The sequence below is a fragment of the Sus scrofa genome, chromosome 1 (genome assembly GCF_000003025.6).
Source record: "Sus scrofa isolate TJ Tabasco breed Duroc chromosome 1, Sscrofa11.1, whole genome shotgun sequence".
NCBI classification, from domain to species: domain Eukaryota; kingdom Metazoa; phylum Chordata; class Mammalia; order Artiodactyla; family Suidae; genus Sus; species Sus scrofa.
Genome location: NC_010443.5, coordinates 127,174,130 through 127,197,048, shown reverse-complemented (window position 1 = coordinate 127,197,048; position 22,919 = coordinate 127,174,130). Strand labels below are relative to the sequence as shown.

Here is a 22,919-nt window from a genome sequence, read left to right as displayed (position 1 = left end):
ATATGGCAACCGCAATCTAAGCATGTGTACTTGACTCCTTGCCTCCCAGTTTTTCACTGAGGCAGCTCAACCCCCAAAGAATTGAGTCAGGCCTAATCATAAACCTGAAGGCTCAAGTTTCCAAGGAGGTGATATGATTAGTTGAAGCAAGTTGCTGGGAGCACGCGCTTGTGTATGGTATGGTTCTGCCATTCCTTCCTGTGCTTGAGTGGCCAGTGTACCTGGGAAGAAGTTTGCCTCTTTTCCACCCTCGCTATTTCTGCTTGGGGAAAAAGCTGACGATATCAGTAGCCATCTGTCACACTTGAGGGAGCACCTGTGTGCCAACCTTCTGCTGCCTGCTGTCCTGGCTTGGTTACAACATAGCCTTTACAGAACCCACCCTACCAGTAGCACCCAGGATAATGCCCAACTGTAGAGTGCTCCCCAAGACTGTCTTCTTGCACAATCACTCCCTCACCATAGCCAAAGAGAAAAAGAATTACCTCTGCCAAACATTTTAGGGCATTTATTATAATTAGGGAATTTTTAAAATGTTACTTATTCTTTGACTTTATATGAGGTATAAAAACTGAAAAGAAAGTAATGTTTTATCCCACATCTCCAAGTGTTTGAAATTTGGACCCATGGTATATATTTCCAAAAAAATGAACTCTTGGAGAATATTTGATTAAAAGTTGTATTAAAGTTTCATATTTTGAACTGAAAAATACTTACTGTTACCAAATTTTTATCTAACAGCAAGAGACCCACAAGTTTGAATCAAAAAATAGAAATGAATTGGATATAAACAATCATGCAGTGCCTAGAAACATCCCAAAAGTAGAGGAGAATGCTGCAGACAAGAATAAAGAACCCTCAAGCAATCACAATCCACATGGGAAAGGTACTACTATGATTTTATATTAATAGCATATTCACTTTTCTTCTCATTTTGAAGTGAACATTTTCAGTCATAGAGATTATTGTTTGATTTTAGTTCAGTTATGACTAAGTTGTGTGTATTGTTTCAAATTTGGATCCTTTAGTAGAGAAGAAAAAATACTAAGTTGTTTTAGAGTTACAACTATGTCCAAAGCAAGATGCAAAGCTATTCAGTTGGTGTAGCTTATTGCTTTACAGACTGATTATGTTCCTTCAAAATATTTTCAATTTATGTAAGGAAAAATATAGAATTATATTTTTTGTCACTTGGGCAGAACAAATCAAAGGAGGTGGTGATGCAGGAATGCCTGAAATAGAAGAAAATGATGTTGCAAAAGCTGAAGATCTGCCCACTGGTAAGTAAAAGTTATTAGAATATTTAACTAAAGTGATCATATTATTTTTCATGTGAGTCTATTCTTTTTTGAGTAACAGCTGAGCAAAATCACAGTTATGTGGATTATCAGTATTTCTAGCTAATTACCTATTAATTGCCAGGACTTGTTTTGGATATAATTTTTATGAAAAATTTTGCTAAAATATGTAAAGTACTTGTTTTTGCCTTAAGAGTCAATCTTATTTGAATGCTTTCTTGATGACTCAGTTATTTTTTTTATTTTTATTATTAAAGTATAGTTGATTTACAATGTTTCATCAGGGTCTGTTGTACAACAAAGAGACCCAATCACACACATTTCCCTGTGCTGTACAGTAGGATTCCATTGCCCATCTATTCCAAATACAACAGTGTGCATCTCCCAAACTCCCAAAATGCCTATCCATCCCACTCCCTCTCCTTCCCCCACCCCCAACCCCAAGTCTGCTCTTCTCTGACATGATCTGTTAGTGTTTTTTGTTCGTTTGTTATTTTTAGATAGGATCATCTGTTCCATATTTTAAATTCCACAAATAAGTGATATCAAATGGTATTTGTCTTTTTCTTTCTGGCTTACTTCACTTAGGATGAGAGTCTCTAGATCTAACCATGTTGCTGCAAATGGCATTAGTTCATCTTTTTATGGCTTAGTAATATTCCATTGTATATATGTACCACTTCTTAATCCATTCATCTGATTAGGGACATTTAGGTTGTTTCCATGTCTTGGCTATTGTGAATAGTGCTGCTGTGAACATAGGAGTGCATGTATCTTTTTCAATGAAAGTGTTGTCCAGATATATGCCCAGAAGTGGAATTGCTGGATCATGTGGTAGCCCTATATTTAGTTTCCTGAGGTACCTCCAGACTGTTTTCCATAGTGGTTGTACTAGTTCACATTCCCACCAATAATGGAAGCGGGTACCTTTTTCTCTACACCTTTTCCAGCATTTGTTTTTGGTGACTTGTTAATGATGGCCATTCTAACTGGTGTGAGGTGGTACCTCATTATGGTTTTGATTTGCATTTCTCTAATAATTAATGATATTGAGCATTTTTTCTTACAACTGTTGGCCATCTGTATGTTGTCTTTGGAGAAATGTCTGTTTAGGTCTTCTGCCCATTTTTCACTTGGGTTGTTTGTTTTTTTTCTTGTTGAGTTGCATGAGTTGGTTGTGTATTTTGGAGATTAGGCCCTTGTCTGTTGCATCTTTGGCAAAGATTTTCTCCCATTCTGTGGGTTGTCTTTTCGTTTTTTTAATGGTTTCCTTTGCTCTGCAAAAGATCTTGAGTTTGATTAGGTCCCTTTGGTTTGTGTCTTTATTGTCATTATTTTAGGAGATGGATCAAACAAGATGTTGCTGTGATTTATGTCAAAGAGTGTACTGCCTATGTTTTCCTCTGGGAGTTTTATAGTGCCTGGCCTTAATGACTCAGAGTTATTTCTCCTTGAAGTTATGGTGTGTTGGAGCTGTTTTTTACTTAAAGTGTATATGGCTTATTTCTTTGAGACTAAATGTTCCTAGATTGCTGTGTTGTTGATAATGCTTTAATATGGCAAAATAATACCCTCATGTGGGTTTTAGAACGTGGCTTGTCTTTTCAGTTAATCAGTTACTCATTATTTTTTCTTTTTATTCTTTTATGACCACTTCTGTTCAGTATATAGCTATTTTCTTCATTAAGAAATGAAGACAGACATGCTCTTATCCATTTCCACTTAGCCTGTATCACTGCTGCTATCCTAATCCCATTGTTTGTTTGTTTTTCGTACCTCTGTTTTTCTTGCCATTTCTGTGTTTCTTGGCTGTCATAAATACCCTTCCCTGCCAAATCCAGTTTATTATGATGGAGAAAATAGGAAGTAATAACACATCTTTGGTTCTTCTTAGGTGTTTTTATTCCTTTTCAATCTCCATGATTACTTCTGTGGTTATAGCTCATTGTATATGGCTGAAATTTTTGAGTGTCTGAGGTCCAAATGAATGAACCATTAGTCCTTTCATTTGTATAGTTTTATACCCTTCTCAAGTTCTTTCATACTTATATTCTTTTGAGTTTCCAATTCATCATATATTCCCTTAAAGGTCTGGACAAGAGCAAGGATATGAGTTTAAAAATAAGGAGTGAGGGGAGTTCCCATTGTGGCTCAGCAGAAATGAATCTGACTAGTATCCATGAAGATGTGGGTTTGAACCCTGGCCTCGCTCAGTGGGTTGGGTATCTGGCATTGCTGTGAGCTGTGGTATAGGTTGCAGATGTGGCTTGGATCTTGCATTGCTGTGGCTGTGATGTAGGCTGGCAGTTGTAGCTCTGATTTGACCCCTAGCTGGGAACTTCCATATGTTGCAGGTGCAGCCCTAAAAAGCAAAAAAAAAGGAGTGAGGATGAGCATGTTTTGTTTGTAAGGCAATGAAGTTATCCAGTGATTCATACAGTGTGGTTCCTGGACCAGCGGTATTAGCATTACCCAGGAGCTAATGTTAGAAATGCAAATTCTTAGGTTCCATTCCAGACCTACTGCAGGTCTTATTTGAGAAAATAAATACTGAGAAATTATTTTAAAATGTAGTCGTCCGTGTTTTAATAAGCTCTCCAGGTAATTTTGATCTTTTGCTAAACTTTTAGAACCATTAACGTAGATAATAATTTAAAGAAATGTTGAGATCAAGATCATGTATTTTTCTGAATTTTTGCAGTCCTTACTCTAGTCCTAGACTCACTGAATTTTGGATTGATTAATCGCTTTATGTTGTGCTTACTTTTATTTAATTGAATGAAAAATTTGTTAAATTGTATAGTGCTTTACAGTTTTAAAAAATTTCAGGAGTTCCCATTGTGGCTCAGTGGTAACGAATTTAACTAGCATCCACGAGGACACAGGTTTGATCCCTGGCCTCACTCAGTGGATTAAGGATCTGGCATTGCCGTGAGCTGTGGTGTAGGTTGCAGACACAGCTCAGATCTGGCATTGTTGTGACTGTGGTGTAGGCCAGTGGCTACAGCTCTGATTCAACCCCTAGCATGGGAACCTCCATATGCCACAGGTGCTACCCTAAAAAGACAAAAAATAAAAAAAAAATTTAAAAATTAAAACTTTCACACACATAATTTCATATAATCCCATAATTACCCCCTTTTGTTCCCCTTACGTTTATATTGCCCTCCTTATACTGCCCTCTTCCCCTTCCTTCTCCCTAGATAACCACTAGTTTGTCCCCTATATCTGAGTCTACGTATTTTTTGTTTTATTCACTAGTTTGTTGTATTTTTTAGATTCCTCATATAAGTGATGTCATTCAGTATTTGCCTTTCTCTGACTTATTTTACTTAGCATAATGCCCTCCAAGTCCACCCATGTTGCCAAAATGGCAAAGTTTCATTTTTTTTTATGGTTGAGTAATATTTCTGGTGTGTGTTTGTGTGTATGTGTGTGTATATACCACATCTTCTTTATACATTCTTCTGTTGATGGACACATAGGTTGCTTCTATATCTTGGCTATTTAAATAATGGTGCTATGGTATAAACACTGGTTACATGTATCTTTTCAAATCAGTGTTTTCATTTTTTTTTTTTTAAATATTCACCCAGGAGTGGAATTGCTAGGTCATATGGTAGTTCTATTTTTAGTTTTGTGAGAAACCTCCATACTTTTTTCCACAGTGGCTGCACCCATTGATGACATTCCTACAAACAGTATACAAGTGGATTAATTTTTCTTTATCTTTGATTTTCTGTAATTTGAAAATGATATGCTGTGAAAAAATAGTTTTGTTTTGTTTGTTTTTGAATTTATCCTACTTGGTGTTCCCTGAGCTTCCTAGATCTGTGGTTTGGTGTTCGACATTAATTTGGGGAAATTCTGGGTCATTGTTATTTCACATATTTCTTCTGTTCTTTTCTCTCTTTTTTCTCCTTCTGGTATTGTCATTATGCATTTCTCACACCTTTTATACTTGTCTTAGGTATTCAGTTCCATTTTTTTTCCTGTCTTTGTCCTCTTTGCTTTTTAGTTTTTTTTTTTTGTCTTTTGTCTTTTGTCTTTTTTTGTTGTTGTTGTTGTTGTTGCTATTTCTTGGGCCGCTCCCGCGGCATATGGAGGTTCCCAGGCTAGGGGTTGAATCGGAGCTGTAGCCACCGGCCTATGCCAGAGGCACTGCAACGCAGGATCCGAGCCGCGTCTGCAACCTACACCACAGCTCACGGCAACGCCGGATCGTTAACCCACTGAGCAAAGGCAGGGACCGAACCCGAAACCTCATGGTTTCTAGTCGGATTCATTAACCACTGCGCCACGACGGGAACTCCTGCTTTTTAGTTTTTGAAGATTCTATTGATATATCCTTTAGCTCAGATTGCTTTTCCTCGGCCTTGTCCAGTCTACTAATAAGCCCATTAAAGGCATTCTTCATTTCTTTTACAGTGTTTTTGACCTCTAGTATTTCTTTGTGGTTCTTTATAGGATTTTTATCTCTGTGCTTAAATATTACCTGTGTGTTCTTGCATGCTGTCTACCTTATCCATTAGAGTCCTTAGCATATTAATCATAGTTATTTTAAATTCCTGGTCTGGTAATTTCAACATTTCTACCATGTCTGGTTTTAAAACTCTCTATTTTTAAATTGCTTTTTTTTTTTTTTTTTTTTTTTTGCCTTTCAGTGTGTCTTGCAATTTTTTATTGATACCTTGACATGATATACAAAAAGGAACTGTTGTAAATGGATCTTAAGTAATGTGGTGGTGAGTTGGGGTGGGGGAAGCATTCTACAGTCCTATGACTAGATATCAGTCTTTTAGTGTGTCTGTGCCTCTGTACTGTGAACTTCATATATGTTTCCCAGTTTTTCTCCTCTCCCCCCTTAGGTGGGACAGGATGGCTGGAGTGAGGTATAGTTGGATATTTCCCTTCCCCAGCTCGCTTAGACTCTGATAATACCCTAGCAGAGTTAGGCTCTGTTTAACTAGTTTCTACAGAGGGCAGATCTTATTAAGAAAAACAGAGTGCCTTCGTGTATTTTAAAATGGTTCCTTTTGCCCTCCCCCTGCTTGAGGGGATTTTTGTCCAGTATTTACCATGGGAACCTAGTTGAGCTCCCAGAGATAAATCTCACAGTATTGTGGGAGTCCTACCTGTGACCAGGTTCCCTTGGAGTTTTTAACTCCAAGTTGTCCATACTGAACCTCTGGCAGTTAATCTGTTACAATTCAGGTTTTCCTTCCCTGGCATTGGTTCCTGTGGCAATTTCTGTTCATTAGTCTCTCCTGTAAGCAAAGACTCCCTGTATTTGACTGTCTCTCCAGTCGTGGTAAGAGTTTATCCTGTGTCTTCCTCTCTCTTATGCACCCAAGAAGAGTTGCTGGTTTTTCTGCCTGTTTAGCTTTTTTCTTGTTAGGACAGAGTGGCAACCTCTAAGCTCCTTATGTGCAGAAGCAAAACCAGAGGTCCTCTGGGTAATTTTTGAACCTCTTTTAACTATTGGTGCTTTGCTTTGAAAATCATTATTCATAACAATAACAGTTATCCTCAATTACCTAGAGAATTGTTTTGTTTTGTTTTTTGGTATTTTTTAGGTCCGCACCTGCAGCATATGGAGGTTCCCAGACTAGGAGTCTAATCGTAGCTACAGCTGCCAGCCACAGCCATAGCCACAACAATGCCACATCTGAGCCATGTCTGCAACTTGCATTACAGCTCACAGGAACACCAGATCCTTAACCTGCTGAGCAAGGCCAGGGATTGAACCCACATCCTCATAGATACTAGTTGGGTTTGTTTCCACTGAGCCACAACAGAAACTCCTAGAGATGTATTTTGAGTGTAATGATTATTTTGATATAGTCTCTGGTGAAAGCAAACTTTGAGCTGTATAGCCAGTCAGATGCAAACACAAAGGAAAGCCATGTTGTATCTTTGTATCTTGAGCTCCCAGTATGATCATGCCTTGCATGTGGCAAGGTTCCAGTAAATGTGTATAGTTGAATTATCAGAATATCCTTAGTGGTGGGGCAGTGGTCTCTGAGTCAAACTGCCTGGATTCAAATCCTTGGCTCTATGTTTTAATAAACATATTACCATTTATTTGCCCTTATCCTTATCTATGAAATAGGATAATAATAATAACAATAGGATAATAATCCTCATAGGGTGGATGTGAGGTTTAAATGTAAAGCACCAAGAATAGTGCCTGGCACATAGCCAGTACCGTATAAATCTTAGCTGCCATTGCTATTATTATGATTTTTTTTTTTGGTCTTTTTTTAGGGCCACACCCTCAGCATATGGAGGGTCCCAGGCTAGGGGTCGAATCGGAGCTGTAGCTGCTGGCCTACGCCAGAGCCACAGCAATTCAGGATCCAAGCTGAGTCTGCAACCTACACCACAGCTCAGGGAAACGCCGGATCCTTAACCCACTGAGTAAGGCCAGGGATTGAACCTGCAACCTCATGGTTCCTAGTCGGATTCATTAACCACTGCGCCACGACAGGAACTCCTCTTAGGCATCTTATAAGACAAAAATTGGCAAACTACACCTTGGTTGCCTGTTTTAATAGATAGTTTTATTGAAACATTATTATGCTCATATTGTTGATGACTGCCTTTGTGTTAGAAGAGTAGAGTTGAGTATGGCCCACAAGCCTAAAATATTCACTATGTAGCCCTTTAAGAACAAGTTTTTAAAGAGATCTGTTTTTTTACAGAAAAAACAAATTAGGAGTTCCCACTGTGACACAGTGGTTAAGTGAACAGTGTTGTGGCTGTGGTGCAGGTCACAGCTCCGGCTTCGATTCGATCCATGGCCTAGGAACTTCCAGATGCCATGGTGCGGCCAAAAAAGAAACACACACACACATTATGTAGAATAGGACATTATTTGTTGTAGAAAAAAACTCTTATACTAGTATGATATCAAACTGTACATATTCCTGAAAACTGCTACTAAAGGTACATAAACTTCTAATGATACTTTGGTTTATAATTGAAAAATATTTTTTTACTGTCATATTTTATGGGATCATAATTTATATTAGCTGTGATTAAGAAAAAAGGAATCAAAATAGGTTGTCAAACAAGCAAATATCATCAGGAGGCTCAATAAATTGATTGGAGCTGGTAGTTTCACATTCACGTATTTGTTTCCTCAAACTGAATCTGATTATTTTTCACTCTAAGGATAAATACTTAACTTTAACTACTCTAAATGTTTAGAATATGTTTAAAACCTGGTATTTGCTAGGTTTTTGTCATAATCCATTAGCAGATATTCTTATCCCCAGATTGATCATTCAGGGCAAATGGATGAAGGCCGAGTCTTCAGAAATTAAGCACTGGAGTTCCCTTGTGGTGTAGCAGGTGAAGGATCTGGCATTGTCTCTGCAGCAGCTGGGTCACTGCTGAGGTGAGGGTTCAATCCCTGCCCTGGAAATTTTCACGTGATGTGCCATGGCACAGCCAGAAAAGAAAAAGAGAGGAGCAGATAAAGAAGATGTGGTACATATACACAATGGAATATTACTCAGCCGTTAAAAGGGAAGAAGTAAGGGCATTTGCAGCAACATGGATGGACCTAAAAATTATCATTCTAAGTGAAGTCAGTCAGACAATGAGACACCAACATCAAATGCTATCACTTACATGTGGAATCTAAATAAAAGACATAATGAACTTCTTTGCAGAGCAGATACTGATTCACAGACTTTTTTTTGTTTTTTGTTTTGTTTTTTTTTGTTTTGTTTTGTTTTGTTTGTCTTTTTGCTATTTCTTGGGCCGCTCCCACGGCATACGGAGGTTCCCAGGCTAGGGGTCCAATCGGAGCTGTAGCCACCGGCCTACACCACAGCCACAGCAACGCGGGATCCGAGCCGCATCTGTGACCTACACCCCAGCTCATGGCAACGCCGGATCGTCAACCCACTGAGCAAGGCCAGGGACCGAACCCGCAACCTCATGGTTCCTAGTTGGATTCGTTAACCACTGCGCCACGACGGGAACTCCTGATTCACAGACTTTGAAAAACTTACGATTTCCAAATGAGACAGGTTTGGGAATGGGAGGGTGCACTGAGGGTTTCGGCTGGAAATGCTACAAAATTTGGTTGTGGTGATCATTGTACAACCAAATATAATAAAATTCATTAATTAAAAGAAAAAGAAATTAGGCACTTAAGTCATACAGTTAGCAAATTACAGAGCCATGATTTGAGCCCTGGTCTAAGTCCAAAGCCCATGCTCTTTATTATAGCTTTTATTCTCTTGGCTGTACAATAGAACCACCTTTGGAGCTTTTAATAAATACAGATACCTAGATACTATCCCCATATTCAGTTCGTCTGGGGGTGGTATCTGTAAAACTTAACTTCTCTCAGATTTGAGCACCACTTCTTACAAGTCCATGTTCCTTCTTCTGAATTAGGAAACTGGGAGTATGAACATTTTTAAAATTGTAGCCCTGCCATTGAAATAAGAAAATAAGAGTGAAAATCAAGGACAGTTCTTTTTTGGCATATAGGCTAGAGGCTGCAACTGAGGGCTAATAGAGAAGTCAAGGAGGATTAACGCTAAACTTATCGCTTTTTGTAACTATAACAGCCAGGTTCTCCAGAAATGACTATTAAAAACTTTAAGTGGGAGTTCCCGTCGTGGCGCAGTGGTTAACGAATCCGACTAGGAACCATGAGGTTGCAGGTTCGATCCCTGGCCTTGCTCAGTGGGTTGACGATCCGGCATTGCCGTGAGCTGTGGTGTAGGTTGCAGACGCAGCTCGGATCCCGCGTTGCTGTGGCCCTGGCGTAGGTCAGGGGCTACAGCTCCGATTAGACCCCTAGCCTGGGAACCTCCATGTGCCGCAGGAGCAGCCCAAGAAATAGCAAAAAGACAAAAAAAAAAAAAAAAAAAACTTTAAGTCTCGGAGTTCCCGTCGTGGCGCAATGGAAACGAATCTAACTGGGAACCGTGAGGTTGTAGGTTTGATCCCTGGCCTCACTCAGTGGGTTAAGGATCCGGCGTTGCTGTGAGCTGTAGTGTAGGTCACAGACTCAGCTCAGGTCCTGCATGGCTGTGGCCAGTTGTGGGCTTGTGGTTGTCGCCAATTGGATCCCTAGCCTGGGAACCTCCATATGCCGTGGGTGCAGCCATAAAAAGCAAAAAAACCAAAAAACTTGAAGTCACATAAGAGGGGTGTCTCATCTCTACTATCATGAATTTCAGTTTCCTCTTCTGTGAAAGGAAATATCTATCTAAGATAGATTTGAGAGTGACATGAGACTAATGTCTGGTTCATACTAAGTATTTAGAAAGTGGGAGGTACTATTACTATAATTAGTATTATTATTGTTTCCTTAGGAGTTATGAGTTTAGTCCCAGCCCTCATCCCCCTGCCAGCCCGCTAACTACTGTGCCTAAAGTGTCTTATTGTTCATTGACTTTAATATGGCCCCTTCTTTCCCCTCTGACTTCATTTCTACCACTTTCCCCTCACTGCTTTCTTTACTTTTCTCAGATATGTTGTGCCTGCTTTTGTCACAAGGCCTTTGTTTGTGCTTGCTGGTCTCTGCCTCAATGTTCTTCCTTCACATTTCACTCATACCTCTGCTCAAATATGCCTCCCCTGGCCAAACTATCTAAAATAGAAACTCCTGCTACTCTATCACGCCTCCTTTTAATTTACGTATAGCATTTTTCACTCCGAAATTTATATTCTATACATACTTTTAAATTTACTTATTGTGATCTATCCAATAAACTTGGTCTGTTTTGTGTACTGCTAAATCAGTAGCTTTTTAGAATAGCGCTTAGTATATGGTAGACACTTGATAAATATTGTAGAATGATTGAATTTCCATATTGAAAGCACTCCTTTATAAAAAAATGCAAACCCAGTATCATAGTGGTAGGATAAAAGCTATGTACCCTAATGGCTTTGCATCCTTTGTTTCATGATAAATAGGTTTTGTCACTTTGTCTTTGATAATTTTCCTTAATACTAGCTTAATCAATGATATGTATTCTAGCAGCCTAGTTATTATTGATATTATATGAGAGTAGCAGTGCTATTCTCTGTTGACTTGTATATTTTCCCGTGGTTCTCAGTGGTCCTCAATGGAGAAGACCTAGGTAAAATGTATCATAATATATATCATAACTTTAATATCATACGTAATCGTTTGCAGTCTTTTTGGTGTCTGATTTTTTTCCCATACTTTTGTTGTCTTCCAACTCACATTTATTTAGTTTTCCTTAATTTGTTTAAATACATGTAGTCATTGACCTAGTGCTTAGTACATGCCTGAGAATTTACTTTCATGTACTTACAAGAATGCTCATCATAAAGCCTTCTCACTCAAATCTGGAACAAGACAGGGATGCCCACTCTCACCACTGCTCTTCAACATAGTTTTGGAAGTCCTAGCCACAGCAATTAGACAAACAAAAGAAATAAAAGGCATCCATATAGGAAGAGAAGAGATCAAACTGTCACTGTATGCAGATGACATGATACTATACATAGAAAACCCTAAGGACTCAACCCCAAAACTCCTTGAACTGATTCATAAATTCAGCAAAGTAGCAGGATATAAGATTAACATTCAGAAGTCAGTTGCATTTCTGTATACCAGCAATGAAACATTAGAAAAGGAATACAAAAATACGATACCTTTTAAAATTGCACCTCACAAAATCAAATACCTCGGAATACACCTGACCAAGGAGGTAAAGGACCTATATGCCAAGAACTATAAAACTTTCATCAAAGAAATCAAAGATGTAAAGAAATGGAAAGATATTCCATGTTCCTGGATTGGGAAAATCAATATTGTAAAAATGGCCATACTACCCAAAGCAATCTACAGATTCAATGCAATCCCTATCAAATTGCCCATGACATTTTTCACAGAACTAGAACAAACAAGCCAAACATTTATATGGAACCACAAAAGACCCAGAATCGCCAAAGCAATCCTGAGAAACAAAAACCAAGCAGGAGGCATAACTCTCCCAGACTTCAAGAAATACTACAAAGCCACAGTCATCAAAACAGTGTGGTACTGGTACCAAAACAGACAGACAGACCAATGGAACAGAATAGAGAATCCGGAAATTAACCCTGACACCTATGGTCAATTAATCTTTGACAAGGGAGGCAAGAACATCAAATGGGAAAAAGACAGTCTATTCAGCAAGCATTGCTGGGAAACCTGGACAGCTGTATGCAAAGCAATGAAACTAGAACACACCCTCACACCATGCACAAAAATAAACTCCAAATGGCTGAAAGACTTAAATATACGACAGGACACCATCAAACTCCTAGAAGAAAACATAGGCAAAACACTCTCTGACATCAACATTATGAATATTTTCTCAGTTCAGTCTCCCAAAGCAATAGAAATTAGAGCAAAAATAAACCCATGGGACCTCATCAAACTGAAAAGCTTTTGCACAGCAAAGGAAACCCAAAAGAAAACAAAAAGACAACTTACAGAATGGGAGAAAATAGTTTCAAATGATGCAACGGACAAGGGCTTAATCTCTAGAATATATAAACAACGTATACAACCCAACAGCAAAAAAACCAATCAATCAATGGAAAAATGGGCAAAAGACCTGAATAGACATTTCTCCAAAGAAGATATACAGATGGCCAACAAACACATGAAAAAATGCTCAACCTCGCTGATTATAAGAGAAATGCAAATCAAAACTACCATGAGATACCACCTCACACCAGTCAGAATGGCCATCATTAATAAATCCACAAATAGGGAGTTCCCGTCGTGGCGCAGTGGTTAACGAATCCGACTAGGAACCATTAGGAACCATGAGGTTGCGGGTTCTGTCCCTGCCCTTGCTCAGTGGGTTAACGATCCGGCGTTGCCGTGAGCTGTGGTGTAGGTTGCAGACGCGGCTCGGATCCAGCGTTGCTGTGGCTCTGGCGTAGGCCGGTGGCTACAGCTCTGATTCGACCCCTAGCCTGGGAACCTCCATATGCCGCAGTAGCGGCCCAAGAAATAGCAACAACAACAACAAAAAGACAAAAGACAAAAAAATAAATAAATAAATAAATAAATCCACAAATAACAAGTGCTGGAGAGGGTGTGGAGAAAAGGGAACCCTCCTGCACTGCTGGTGGGAATGTAAACTGGTACAGCCACTATGGAGAACAGTTTGGAGATACCTTAGAAATCTATACATAGACCTTCCATATGACCCCGCAATCCCACTCTTGGGCATCTATCCGGACAAAGCTCTACTTAAAAGAGACACATGCACCTGCATGTTCATTGCAGCACTATTCACAATAGCCAGGACGTGGAAACAACCCAAATGTCCATCGACAGATGATTGGATTCAGAAGAAGTGGTATATATACACAATGGAATACTACTCAGCCATAAAAAAGAATGACATAATGCCATTTGCAGCAACATGGATGGAACTAGAGAATCTCATCCTGAGTGAAATGAGCCAGAAAGACAAAGACAAATACCATATGATATCACTTATAACTGGAATCTAATATCCAGCACAAATGAACATCTCCTCAGAAAAGAAAATCATGGACTTGAAGAAAAGACTTGTGGCGGCCTGATGGGAGGGGGAGGGAGTGGGAGGGATCGGGAGCTTGGACTTATCAGACACAACCTAGAATAGATATACAAGGAGATCCTGCTGAATAGCATTGAGAACTTTGTCTAGATACTCATGTTGCAACAGAAGAAAGGGTGGGGGAAAAAAATGTAATTGTAATGTATACATGTAAGGATAACCTGACCCCCTTGCTGTACAGTGGGAAAATAAAAAAAAATATTAAAAAAAAATGTGCATGTACTCCAATGTTCATTGCAGCAGTATATATAATAGCCAAGACATGGAAACAACCTAAAGGCCCATTAACAGAGGAATGGATAAAGACGATGTACATATACACAATGGAATATTACTCAGCCATTAAAAGGAAAGAAACAATGGCATTTGCAGCAACATGGATGGATCTAGAAATTACCATGCCAAGTGAAGTCAGTCAGACGAGACACCAACAGCAAATGCTATGTATATGTGGAATCTAAAAAAAGGACACAATGAACTTCTTTGCAGAAGATCCTGACTCACAGACTTTGGCAAACTTATGGTTTCTAAATGAGACATTTTGGGGAGTGGGGGGATGCACTGAGGGGTTGGATGGAAATGCTATAAAATTTGGTTGTGATGATCATTGTACAACTATAAATGTAATAAAATTCATTGAGTAATAAAAATCCTATAACTTCAAAAAAAAAGAATGCTCATCATAAAATTATAATGACAAATTGGAAACCATGTAAATGTTATAGATAGGCTTATTAGTTCATTAAATTTGTTGTGTCATAGAATGTATATGTATATGTAGTCATTAAAAATGATGATGTTGGAGTTCCCGTTGTGGCGCAGTGGTTAACGAATCTGACTAGGAACCATGAGGTTGCGGGTTCGATCCCTGGCCTTGCTCAGTGGGTTAAGGATCCCGCGTTGCCGTGAGCTGTGGTATAAGTTGCAGACGCGGCTCAGATCCCGTGTTGCTCTGGCGCAGGCTGGTGGCTACGGCTCTGATTAGATCCCTAGCCTGGGACCCTCCATATGCTGCAGGAGCAGCCCTAGAAAAGGCGAAAAGACCAAAAAAAAAAAAAAAAAAAAAAAAGATGATGTTGAGCTATATTAACATATAAATATATCTTGGAGTTTCTATTGTGGAACTCAGTGGATTAAGAACCTGACTAGTATCCGTAAAGATGTGGGTTTAATCCCTGGCCTTGCTCAGTGAGTTAAGGATCCAGCGTTGCCATGAGCTGTGGCATAGGTCATAGACACGGCTTGGATCCATCATTGCTGTGACTGTGGCGTAGGCTGGCAGCTGCAGCTCCGATCTGACCCCTAGCCAGGAAACTTCCATGTGCCACAGGTGCAGCCCTAAAAAGAAAAAAGAAAAAAATATATATATGAGGTTTTTTTAATGAAAAAAGCTAGTTGCAAGAAAGCAAATACAGTATAATCACTATAATCTCATTTTTATGGGGGGAACATTAGATAATTATATGTGTATAGAAAAAAAGTTGTAAGAACCCTATACAAAATTGGAGAGCGGGATTAGCACTCTTAATTATCTTCAAGTCCACTAGTTGTTTTCTAGCTCTTCAGTTGTTTTGGTACCACTAACTTGTAACTATTAATTCTGGCTTTTGGGAAAGCCTCTATTTTTTACTGGGTATAAATAAATCACCTTTCCCCTTAGGTCAACAAAAACAAGGCTGGATTTTTTCTTTTTATTCCTTTTAAAAAAAAATCTTCTTTTTTTGGCCACACCCATGTCATATGGAAGTTTGGGGGCCAGGAATTGAACCCTCGACACAGCACTGAACAGAGCCACTGCACTGACAATGCTGGATCCTTAACCTGCTGCACCATGAGAGAACTCCGAGAGTTTTTCTTAAAGGGACTTTTCAAGGAAAGTAAATAAAAAATCAAAGTAAAAGTGTAGAAACCAAAGTGTTTACAGAACACCCATTACTTTTTCCTAAGTAGTAAAAGTCTATCTACCAACTGGCTTAGCTGCTGGGGTTTATGGATCTTTAAAGTCCTGGTGGCAATTCTTTACCCAAATCTTTCTAGTCAAACCTATTAAATTGGAAATTTTGATTCAGTACTACCATTTAGGAATTTTGTAGAAGAAAATGGAATGGTATAGAGAAATATGTATAAAATAAAAAATTAGATTATAAAATAGTATATATGATGGTTTCCTAATTTTTAAGTTATGCTATAATGTACAGGGAAAAAAAACAGATAAAATGGTAGCAGTGGTTATCTTTAAGCGGTGGAATTACAGCTCAATTTAAACTCCTTTGTGCATCTCTATTTTTCTAAATTTTTATAGAAAAAAATTTTTTTCCCCCATTTCTTGGGCTGCTCTCACGGCATATGGAGATTCCCAGGCTACGGGTCGAATTGGAGCTGTAGCCAACGGCCTCCGCCAGAGCCACAGCAACGCTGGATCTGAGCCGCGTCTGCAACCTACACCACAGCTCACAGCAACGCCGGATCCTTAACCCACTGAGCAAGGCCAGGGATCGAACCCGCAACCTCACAGTTCCTAGTCGGATTCGCTAACCACGGAGCCACAACGGGAACTCCTATAGAAATGTATCAATTCATGTCAAATTTATTAGGTTCCATATTACCATAGTCGTGTTCTCCAGTTCCTTATCAGTGGAATCAACTAGCCATGGATTGTGTACTACCTTTACACTGCACAGTTGTTTGAATCCTCAGATGCAGAAATGTGGATAAGGAGGGCTAAGGAGCTTGAGCATGAAGGTGGAGGTGTCCTGGAACCAGTCCCTACAGATGCTGAGGAATCAGTGTATGGTTTCTACTACAGACATAGTGTGTTTTATTGTGCTTAGCTTTATTGCACTTCACAGACTATGTTTTTTACACATTGAAGGATTGTGGCACCCCTGTGTCAAGCAAATCAGTGCCATTTTCCCAACAGCATTTCCTCATTTCATGTGAGCATTTCCTTATCTCATATTTTGGTAATTCTTAACAGTATTTCCAACTTTCCACCAGCAAAAGATTATGACTTGCTAAAGGTTCAGGTAATGGTTAGCATTTTTTAGCAATGAAGTATTTTTAAGTTAAGGTTTGTACGTTTTTAAGACATAATACCACTGTACACTTAATAGACTACTGAAGAGTGTAAACATAACTTTTATATGGCCTGGGAAACCAAAAAAATGTGTGTGACTCGCTTTATTGCAATACTTGCTTTATTATAGTGATCTGGAACCAAACCTGCAATATCAGGCGATATGCCTATATACCAGTACTGAATCTTCTGGGTGATTTTTAAAATTATTTTATTTAATTAATTCATTAATTAATTTTTTGTTTTTGCCTGTATCCTCGGCATGTGGAAGTTCTCGGGCCTGGGACAGAACTTGTGCCACATCAGTGAGAATGCAGGCTGTGCCACAAGCTAACTCCCTCTTCTGGGTGTTTTATAAAGGCTCTTTTAATCCATGTTTTTCTTCCTATCTAAATTTGCATAGTGTTGCCTCTAATCACCTTGTTCTTGGGAAAAAGGCATTATTTAATAAAGCTAAGAACATGTATGATCCGTAACTCATAAAGAGAGAGACAAATACCTTAGGATATCACTTATATGTGGAATCTAAAATATAATACAAATAAACTTATTTATGAAATGGAAACAGGCTTACACACATAGAGAACTGACTTGTGGTTGTCAAGGGTGTGGATGGGTTTGGATGGACTGGGTTTAGGGTTAGTAGATGCAAACTATTACATGTAAAATGGATAGACAACAAGGTCCTACTATAGCACAGGGAACTATATATTCAGTATCCTGAGATAAACCATAATGAGAAAGAATATTAAAAAGGTATGTATAACTGAATCATTTTGTTGTATAACAGAAATTAACACAACACTGTAAATCATTTATACTTCAGTTAAAAAAAAAACATGTATGGTCACTTCTTGTTGATGCCCTCTCTTCTGGTTTATAATAGAGCCAGCTAGGGTCCAACAAGTTAACACATTTGTAGACTAGGACTGACTTCTCTTTCTAATTTACCTACCAGGTGCTGAACCTGTTAACAAGTCAAAATTGTATTGTTAAACCTGGTGAAGTACTGACCTTTCAAGACGTTAGCTAATTGGTGTTATTTACCTGTCTTATGTGCAGAGGTGGGTGCTGGATATTGCATCTGGCAATAGGAGCAAGGAAATGGGAACACAGTGAGATATAGAAAACCTCATCTTTCTGTAAATTTGAGTAGGTTTCTTTCTTAGAGTAAGGGTCCTTAAGTTTAGAAATCTGTATAATAATAAATGAAATAGAGTCATTGAAGTATAAACTTTGAGGATTATAAAAATAACTCAGGTATACCAGCTAGGATTGATGAAGCTGTGATGTATTAACAAATAATGCCCAAATTGCAGTTGTGTAAAGCAATTAAGTTTCATTTATTGTTCACATTACAGTCTGATGGAGGTTGGATGACTCTTCACAGCTCTCCTCCAAGCAGTTTCCTCTTACATTATTTGATGCGGCCACCTTCATATGTAGCCTCTTAAGTTGTGGCAGAGGGAAGAGGGACTATAGGTGATTTGCATAGAAAATTTTATTGACCTACTTTGAAGTGGCACATTCAGTTTCACTTACACCTCATGGTCAGAACCCAGTTTTCTGGCCCATTACTCTAAGGAAGGCTGATCTTGTGTGCCCAGGAAAAATATAATGAAATAGGGTAACAAAGTATCGTGTCTGCCACACCAGAGTTTTAGAGGAATAAAATGTACCACAAAGTGTATCTTATAAATGGGCTATTTTTTTTTCCTCTTCACCTATTTCCCTCTCTCTAGTTACCTTCTTTGCTCTCTGCCTTTGTATCACATTAAGCAGCCCAAGGTTGCAGTGGAGTAAGTAAAAAATGATATCTTTCCCTGTTGCCTCTGTTCCTTAAGGAAGAAAATTAATCTTTGCTAGTAAAGTCCTTTGTGCAAAAGTCAAAACTTCCCTCTTCAAAAATATTTAGTTTTTGCTTAAAATCTGAGAACCTTAGACTAGCATATTCTTATAGCTTTACCTAATTTGTAAATGTCAGTTTTTATTTGTATTATCTTTATAAAAAGGTCTCATTGTATCTGAAAAGATTTATTTATTCATTCATCAAATTTTAGTTGAGCTCCTGTTATATGCTAGGCACTATTCTAGGTGTTGGGGATATAATGGTGAATGGGGTGGGACAGAGTTCCTGTCTTGTATTCTGTCAGATTCTTGTATTCCTGTCAGATTTATTGATTACCAAAATGTGTGAACAGTGCAATGTACCAATTAATAACCATAAATTAATTAATTAATTTTCCAATATAAGGATTACAAAATTAGAAGAAGAAAGTAGGATTAGTGCAATGTAAATATTGATTCATGGTGCTTGGTTTTTAGAAATCATAATATCACTGGGAATAATATTATCTATTTTTTTCTTTTAGGTTTAAAGAAACCCCCTCTTTCCTTTTCTCAATATGAAAGTCATCAAACAATATCCCATCTTCCAACTGGACAGCCTCTGTCCCCAAATATAGTTCAAGGTATTGAAGTTTTATTCTTATAATTCCATTTGAAAATCAGTTTACTAGTCATGTATTGTTTTTTGTTTTTTGGTTTTTTTTTTTTTTTGTCTTTTTTAGGGCCACACCCGAGGCATATGGAGGTTCCCAGGCTAGGGGTCTAATTGGAGCTGTAGCTGCCAGCCTACACCACAGCCACAGCAACACCAGATCTGAGCCAAGTCTGCGATCCACACCACAGCTCATAGCAACGCCAGATCCTTAACCCACTGAGCAAGGCCAGGGATCAAACCCGCAACCTCATGGTTCTTAGTCGGATTTGTTTCCACTGTGCCATGACAGGAACTCCTACTAGTCATGTATTGTTATGTAGTGAATAAAACAGGTAATTTAGCAACACAGTGAAGTAGCATTTATTCTTCTAGTTAATATTAAATATTATCAAATGACCGATAAAATGCAGAGAAATCATTTAAAAATGTACTCTGTCTAATGGGTTATTAAGAGCAGAATTATTTGTTCTGCTGTTCTGGACTATATTCCCTTTCTTCATGATCAGTGTATATGTATTTACCTTCTTCAAAATATGTTCAGATTTATCTCACAGGGATCTTCAATAAATTAAGAGATCCACCCATATTAAACTCCCTTTGCCGCACTTATCTGTTTGTTTTCTACTACATACCTACTCAATTTTACAGATATGTTCCCTTAAAATGAGAATTGGTATGATTAACATTAATTGTAATAAAGATCTGTATCAAGGCTTTGATGAAGAAAAAAGGGGGTATGGGGAAAAGTTATATCCAGGAGATACCAATAAGAAAGAATCAAGAGTTAACAGGTATGTCACTGTGTAGATGAGAGTAACTTTGAGATTAGGAATTCTAAAAGCCTTTTGGGATTTCTGAGATGTCTGAGAGCAATATAGAATTTGGAGGGAAAAAAAGATACAAGTATCACTGCTGTCTTAATCCTTGGGTTTCTGTTATATATCCCACTGGTGAATAGGTTTATAGTCAGTACTAAAAATACTCACCTGGGAATGATTAGTCAACTTCACACAACTAAAAATCACGTTGTCAGGAGTTCTGTGGCACAGCAGGTTAAGGATCTGGCATTGTCACTGCCGTGGTTCAGGTTGCTGCTGTGGCACAGGTTTGATCCCTGGCCTGGGAACTTTTGTATGCTGTGGTTGCAGCCAAAAAAAAAAAAAAAAAAAAAAAAATTGGTTTTAAGATTTAATTAAAGGAATAAAATAAAGCTTCTTTTAAAAAAGCTAGCTGACTACCCAGTATCAGATAACAGTGCGTCTTACCTTTTCTAAAGCAGATATTTTTTTTTTTTGCTCTTTTTTTTGCTTTGTATGACTGCACCCATAGCATATGGAAGTTCCCAGGATAGGAGTCCAATCAGAGCTACAGCTGCCAGCATACGCCACAGCCACAGCAACACCACATCAGAGCTGTGTCTGTGACCTACACTACAGCTCATGGCAATGCCGAATTCTTAACCCACTGAGCGAGGTCAGGGACCGAATCTGTATCCTCATGGATACTAGTCAAATTCCCTTCTGCTGAACAATGATGGGCACGCCTCTTTTTTTTTTTTTTTTTTTAATGGCCATACCTGCAGCATATGGAAGTTCCTGGGCCAGGGCTTGAAGCCAAGCTGCAGCTGCTACCTATACTGCAGCTACGGCAATGCTGGATCCTTTAACTCACTGCACTGGGCTAAGGATTGAACCCATGCCTCCACAGCAACCCAAGCCACTGCAGTCAGATTCTCAACCCACTGTGCCACAGCAGGAACTCCTAAAGTAGGTCTTATGAAGTTCTTCTGCAAATATGACCTTAATTTAATGTTTTTATGCCATAGATTCTCATGTCAACCACAATGGAAACCCCAGAACTTCAAAACAGAACCCTTCCAATCCTCTTCAGCGTATAATTCCAGGCCCTAACTTGGAGAATGAACCCAGAATTCAAGCAGATATTCTAAAACAGGCTACCAAGGACAGAGCCGGTGATTTCCATAAATTGAAGCAAAGTAAGAATCAGTTGATGAGTATTATGCTGAAAAGATTTCTTTAAGTATAATGTATTTAGTTACAAGATTCAGTTAAGATCTTCATTATTACTATCTCTAATGAATGTATAATAAAGCTGTATACATATAAAGTATGATGATAAAATTTAAAAGAAAAAGCAGGTTTGAAATGGATAGAGATTTTAAAGAAGACTTTAAAAAGCTCTTGTTTGCAATGTTAAATAATAAATTTCAGGTGAGTTAGTTTTAAAACAACGCTATTAGTTCTTATGAATGTAAAAGTTTTTTGAAAAGTAAAAAAAGAGAAGTTTTTTAGGGTAATAAATGTAAACTTTGATTAGGGAGGGAAGATAAAGAGTTTTGATAAATGGTTTCGGGAAGAAAGAGAGACCTGTGGAGACTTCCATAGTAGAAGGCTCATTGCTGTTTCTAAAACCATTCCCTCCAGTTGCAGTCAGCTTCATTTAGGTGTTAGGAAAGAAGTGAAAGAAATTGAACAAATTCATAGTACTATTTTATGAAGTAAGACTTCTTGTTTCAGAGGCATTGATTTTGATAAATGCAGGATACCTATTAATCAGCATAATTGTCTAATTGGTAGATTGTCAGGAAGTATGAGAAAAAATTTTGGTAATAGAATTTGGGGCAGGACAGTGTCTCTTAAGTCAGCTCTCTTAAAACTGTACTTTTCACTGTTCTGCTCTTTCAGTCTTCTCTTCAAATTCTGAAACAGACAGAATGTCTAAAAGTTCCAGTTTGCTTTTGTTTACTTATAATGATGGTTTCTATGGCAACAACTGTTCAGAGCAGTGTTTAAGCAGTAATATGTACATGGGTTCTTTGTACAGTGAGAACTGCACAGTATTACATTTTTAATTTATTCAAGATATTTTTATTGGTTTTATGATAGTTATTCATATTTATACATCTATATGAATATACAGTTTATGTACATTTAGTTGACTTTCCTTCTTTGATATTTTTAAGCATATCTGTGTTTCTTGACTGAAGTATTATATGAAAAATATTTTTATTTGCGAGAATGTGGCTAACATTTTAAATACAGTGAATAAATATTTCCTCCAAGTCTGATTGAAGGATTACCTTTAAAACTTTTATCTCAACAAAAAGAGGTTTATAGTGATGTCATAACCTTACTAAGATAAAATAATTTGATCACTTAAGAATTTATTCTATAAAAATTGTTTCTTCTATTAAAATTTTTATTATTGTCTTATTTCTCTTTTTACCGATCTTTGGGTAAAGAATGTGATCGGAGGAATTCTCTGGTGGCTCAGCAGGTTAAGGACCGGTGTTGTCATTGCTGTGGCCCTGGTTACTTCTGTGGCACAGGTTTGATCCCTAGCCCAGGAACTTCCATGTGCCTCAGGCATGGCAAAAAAAAAAAAGAGAGAGAAAGAGAAAATGTGATTGGAAA

The 22,919-nt window shown here is 38.1% G+C and overlaps 1 protein-coding gene across 2 annotated transcripts in view; it reads left to right on the top strand.

The window, feature by feature from the left end:
* CASC4 (cancer susceptibility 4) overlaps positions 1 to 22,919 on the top strand; it is a 106,102-nt gene that overhangs the window by 41,440 nt on the left and 41,743 nt on the right. For both annotated transcript variants that reach the window (XM_013993061.2, XM_021096541.1), the window contains exons 5-8: positions 742 to 886; positions 1,200 to 1,280; positions 19,355 to 19,453; positions 21,311 to 21,481. In XM_013993061.2, coding sequence (XP_013848515.2) covers positions 742 to 886; positions 1,200 to 1,280; positions 19,355 to 19,453; positions 21,311 to 21,481 — 496 coding nt within the window. The remainder of the gene's footprint in view (positions 1 to 741; positions 887 to 1,199; positions 1,281 to 19,354; positions 19,454 to 21,310; positions 21,482 to 22,919) is intronic.